The sequence below is a fragment of the Rhamphochromis sp. 'chilingali' genome (genome assembly GCF_963969265.1).
Source record: "Rhamphochromis sp. 'chilingali' genome assembly, chromosome: 8".
In the NCBI taxonomy this organism is placed as follows: Eukaryota; Metazoa; Chordata; class Actinopteri; order Cichliformes; family Cichlidae; genus Rhamphochromis; species Rhamphochromis sp. 'chilingali'.
This window is the reverse complement of record NC_137935.1, coordinates 40,405,654-40,411,251: the sequence shown is the minus strand read 5'-3', so window position 1 is coordinate 40,411,251 and position 5,598 is coordinate 40,405,654. Positions and strand designations below refer to the sequence as shown.

At 44.9% G+C, this 5,598-nt stretch overlaps 1 protein-coding gene across 3 annotated transcripts in view; it reads right to left on the bottom strand.

The window, feature by feature from the left end:
- Nucleotides 1-832: 832 nt before the first annotated feature.
- snx19b (sorting nexin 19b) overlaps nt 833-5,598 on the bottom strand; it is a 65,664-nt gene continuing 60,898 nt past the window's right edge. For 2 of the 3 annotated variants that reach the window (XM_080889538.1, XM_080889539.1), the window contains exon 14: nt 2,471-4,652. In XM_080889538.1, the coding sequence (XP_080745664.1) occupies nt 4,529-4,652 (124 nt within the window). In that variant the 3' untranslated portion in view covers nt 2,471-4,528. Of the gene's footprint in view, nt 1,881-2,470; nt 4,653-5,598 lie in introns of those variants that run through there. The other variant, XM_080889540.1, reaches the window with a different exon arrangement.

Sequence of the window (5,598 nt, the reverse complement as noted above, 5' to 3'; positions counted from 1 at the left end):
GCGTGACAGAAATGACGATGGTACGTTTGCTCTGGTCGGCGTGTTAAAGCTTCACGTGTCCGGGTTCCCCCCGTGTGCTCACGTGGTACAGTCGTGCGTTATTAACGCCCTGCTCCTCTGACTGTTCAGAGAAGCTTCTTCCGCCACGGTCTGCTCATACCACACTGATACAGACCGCATAACGACACGACTGAACCGGAACATTTGGCATCAGCCGTCACAAATTCCAGTCCAAGGCCCCTTCACCTTTATGTGGCTGATGTCACGTGTTTTCAAAGCAGCTCATTCCAGTCTGAAACTGTATTATCACTGGTTTCCATGGAAGCATGATGAAACACTTTATTATTCCCAGTGTTTTATGGGATGTTTGCTTAGGCGTTCCACAGAACATCTGCCAAGGATGTGCTCTCAGGTTAAACCTTTAATCAAATGCAGAATTCCTAGAAATGCTGGGAATAATGGAAAGTTTTCACTTCTCCAAGTGGATGTTGATTGGGGACTGTGTGACAGCGACTGCATGAGGACAGAAGAGCAGTGAAATATTAGATTTAACTGAAAGTAATCCGATTTAAAAGAATCATCTATGATCTTTACTGTGGGCTATTAGAAATCACCGGGGTGCTTACAGGACAGAGAAAGTAAAATGGCCACAACAGGGGGGATAAAGACACTATGGAAAACATATTTAACTGCAGGCAGAATTCTGGGGAGACAGTTAACGTCTATTGTAATAGAAAATCTCATAAAAGACGACGCTCACAGGTCTGTTGTAAAAAGCGTCACCTCCACCTGGGTCCAAGAAAATAATGAGTGTGAACAACAGTCGCAGATTTAACAGCTCAGAATCAGTCAGTTTATTGTTGTTTTAAATGTGAAGGTTTACAAAGACAGCACAAGCACACGGTCACAAGTTTTGGTGCAGACGGGCAACAAACAGCGAGGAGGGGAACTGAGCAGTCACACAGGTGAACATAACGCATTAGTGTCTGCGGTTTACAAAAATGTGGCTCTTTGCTGTATATGTTGGCATTAACGCAATACAAAGATGATGTCTCACATCTACTACTGAGTAAAGCAGGCCTATTTGTTTCCAGCTTCATGTTGTATTTCTCAGACTCCATTAGCGTAGCTTTGCATGATTCACAGTTTAAAATAAGCCATATTTAGCTCATACTGGGCCTCGGTACAGCACAGATCATCTGCATGAAACAAACCTTTCAAACCGACCTTCCCTCAGGAACTGAAGCAGGGAATTTGGCTGCTGTGCTCACAGATGACCATATTAGGACCTTCCTGTTTCCTAACCCTTTCATTATTGGGAAAAATGTCTCATTTACCATCATGTCTGTAAAGCCCACAGCGTGTAGTCATTTGTTTGAGAAAACTGGCAGTAAGCTTTGAGAGAATGCTTTCTGTGAATGGCTGAGAGCTTACAGGGGTTAGAGGAACACTGTAGCTGGCAGACATCAGGACGTCTCTGCACATGTACTCAGTTTAATGTCAGATATTCTACCATCACTGCCACGTAGAACAGCACGTCTTCATTCTTAGAGAAACGCTTTTCTTGCGCTGGACCAGCTGCTGTAAACGTTACACCACTAATAGCTGCTAACTACCTACAAATGGCTAACATGCTAACATCTAATGTTATTTGAGCTTGTTTTGATTGGACATATTGGTTTAGTAAAATCATAATAAAACATGATAAAGCATATACAACGAGAAAGAAGAGTCTGTAATTACGCTGATCAGTTTTGTCACGGTTGCAGCAACAGCAGGAAGATAATATGCTGTCCATCCTTCACAGCAGTCAGAGTCTGACACTGTAAAGTGTTTCAGCACGGGGGGCTGTGCTGAGGCACGGGTCCACTGCAGTCACACTGTAAGGCAGCACAGAGACATAAAAGCACTTGAGAGCAGAGGCCTGTCGTCTCCGTCGCTGGCACATCTGTCTCGATTTTATGGGCACAGATAAATAATAGTGACACACTAATATCATAGAAAGGAAAGACAGGAAGTTAAGACAAGACTGATACAAGGACATGAGTGCAAAACACAACATCTCAGTTTGTAACAGGGCGAATGTGCAGATTCAGTCACATTTGATGTGCTCAACATAAGACGGGACGCTAATAACAAATGAAGCGCCGTAACATTGCTCATAAGGACGCGCTGAGAAACTCTAACATTTTCTATGTGATCGTGAGACGCTAAGGCTGCCCGTTAAAGGCGCCAGAACGTTCAACAATACGTTCAAAGTGACTGCAGACCATGTGCTGCAGCTCTCAGGGGAGGGTTACCAGCATCACTTCATGGTCATATATACTAGCTCAAGAAGCGTCTTTATGAACATTTTCAGAGTGCACAATAGAAAGTCCCTGAAAATTAAAAATGAAACTTGCTGAAGTCTATAAACTGATGATGTTTGTACAGTGCGCTGTTCTGTAGGCTCCCAGCATCCATATGGGTATTATGTAGAGCAGCTAATCTATAATGGCAAAAGCACTGTCAGCAGGACAACACTAAACACGGAGCCGAGCTTCCAACCTTTCACAGATCTGACTGAACATCTGCACCCACAGCACCAAATACCTGCACACAGGCACCACAGGAAACCCCCACGGGTCCAGTTCCCACATCCCTGATGAGTCACAGCTGTTCCGGTGGTGGGAGGGGAGCTGCACAACATTAGTTGGGTTTCCTGTTGCCGTTGATCAGTTTGGTTTTTAGTCGCTGTAACTGATTCAGCCCCATTCCACAGAAAACACAGCAAAGTGCAAAGAATCACTTTTGTTCCACGACAGACGAAACTAGCTGCATCTGTGTGGACGATGACCGAGCTGCAACTTTCTGTTTGAGCTTTGAGAGGTGCAATCAGCTGTGTCATCACTTGCTTCTGACAGCACAGCCTGGAGAACTTGGACCTGCAGTCAGACAGCACAGGAAACCTCCACAGGTCCATCATCTGTGTGACAGATGATGGCAGTAAACAGCATTTATTCACTGATCTTCTCAAAGAACTTGTGTCACTATGGATGGAAACCAGCTGATGTGAGAGGCATGATGAGCTGCTGCAGGTTATTTGATGAACATTGCTAAACACGGTTACACCTCCAGGGAGTATAATGAACTGTATCTACACTTTAAACCTGCTCAGACTGCAGTTTTGGTGGATGTGGACGTTTTGAAACCAGACACAACTTACTACAAAAACAGGACACTGCACACTTATTACGTTTTAAGTTGTGATCAGGATGAACAAAGCAAAACACCATTTACGTATTTAAAGCCAACCTGAGGAGCGTACACCTGCTGGCTGATCACAGCTGAAGAGTTTGTCGTTACAAAGAAGGAAACCTACGTGTGCACAGTTTGTGAAATAGCTCAGTGTGACGGTACATAAAGGAGTCACAGCGAGGATGCTCACCAGACACCGAGGTGACATTAAACTTTGGACAACCCTCAACCCTGTGTAGCAACGTTGGACACCCTACACATAAAGACGGGATCTACCAGCTGGCACATCCTCATCCAGAGAATGAATGACCTTAAATACACAGCGGTCAGTGTTTACTGACCTTCTGCTTTTGGAAAATCAACTGTCAGCAGTACGATGGACCCAGCAAACAGCTTGTTCTGTTTATGCTGACAGGCTGGGAACAAGTGCAGACCTGTTGCCTCAGTGCAGCGGTAACTCATCAGTCATCAGCGTACGTAGATCAAAGGAAAAGGTGAGTAATGAAATATTGTATCAACTCTTTAGGAAAACTGGTTAATTAGTAATTCAAGCTCTGCAATTTAAGCAAAGACTGAAGCAAGACATTAAAATGGATCTAGGCCAAGACACTTCCTACATCCTTCATTTCTTCCTTCCGTCTTTGTGCCGACTCCTCTTATGTTATGCAGGCATCGACTGTTAAAGGACTGTGACGTAAAACATCATCTGTCCAACCCTTCACCTCACTCAGAGGTTAGATTGTATCCAGATGTGTAACGTAACAATCACATGTGTGGCTCTGCACAGATCCGGAGCGATACTGAAGGATGAGTCAGAAACGAGCTGATACAGCGACTCTGAGAGCGCTGTGAGACTCAAGTGGAAAAGGACGAAGCAATCCTGCTTCTTAAGCTTTTCTACCAAAAGACCGTGGAGGGGAACAAGGGCAGGGTGTGAAGACCATCTGAAGGGAGTTTAATGAAATCTGGGGTGTTTAGCAGACAGGAAGAGGCTGGAAGTGGATATCGCAGGAGGCTTTACCACATCTTTAGATCTGAACACACACCAGGTGCTCTCATGTAATCACATCTGTTTCAAATGTAGTGTGTGTCCAGGACACCATGTTCAAGAACATCGTATCGTATGTCACTACATCAACACATAATTAGACACAGATCTCAGTGGACCGGAGTCAGGGTGACCAAAATCAGCCCCTCACTCTCAGTGCAGAACATGATATCAGCCTCACACTGCTGGGAGTTGTAGATGAGACGAGCTAAGATGATGGAAGGTGGGTTTACATGCGTCTCCTCAGGCCAGTAGCTTCTCTGGGTTCTTGCAGAGCGTTTGCAGCAGGCTTCTTTGGAAGTTTTCTTCAGGTATTTCAGGAACCAGGAACTCCAGCAGCAGATCAAATATGCAGTACACCAGGTGTCTGAGGGAACACAGCACCAACATGACATGAAACAGCCTGCGTCACCAACCTGTTAGAGTGTTAGTATTGTGCGATTAGACGCTGCTCTTTACTAACACACTCATTTAGACAGCTGTTTGGTGAGTGTGTTAGGATACAGCATCTGAGCTTGTTATAGCATTTAGCATACGTCACTGTGTGACAGCTAACCCATTCTCCAGTTCAAAACAACAACATTCGCTGATACATCCTGATTCATCACAGCTCTGTTAGGGAAGCATCAACAGGATATCTGTCTAAAAGCAGGAACACGTCCCAGGGTCAGTGTTTGCAACCGTTTCATACCTAACTGCACACCGTGGTGAAAATGAGGTGGCACGAGTAAGAAAGCTTAATAATGATGCTTCTGTAACTTTGTGTTGCACTTTTGGTAACAGTGTTGTCATCAGTTAACTTCACTTCAGCTGCACACCTGTGTGCATCACCGCCCAAATGCACTGGAGCGTCAGTGTTGGTTTAATTATTCAACATTTGTCTCGTCACGTTCAAGGTCACCGAGGTGCTTTCTGGCTTTTTTCTCCTTTTTCTGGCCCGGTCTGAGACAGATATGCAGGGCTTGCAGTCCTTTAGATTTACTTCTGGATTCTTTTGTGAGCTCCTGGATGAGTCATATAAATGGTAAATGGACTGGTTCTTATATAGCTATAGCACTCAGAGCGCTTTATACAACTAATTCATTCACCCAAGCTTCACTCTTTTCTAACTGTGCTTACTTCATACACATTCATCCGATGGACGCATCGGAGAGCAATATGGGGTTAGTATCGTGCCCAAGGATATTTAGGATCGAACCGCCAACCGTCCGGTTAGTAGCTGACGTGCTCTACCACCTGAGCTACAGCCACCCCAATGTGTGCTCTTGGGAGTCATTGTGGTAGTCCAGCCACTCCTGCGAAAGCTCCGAGTT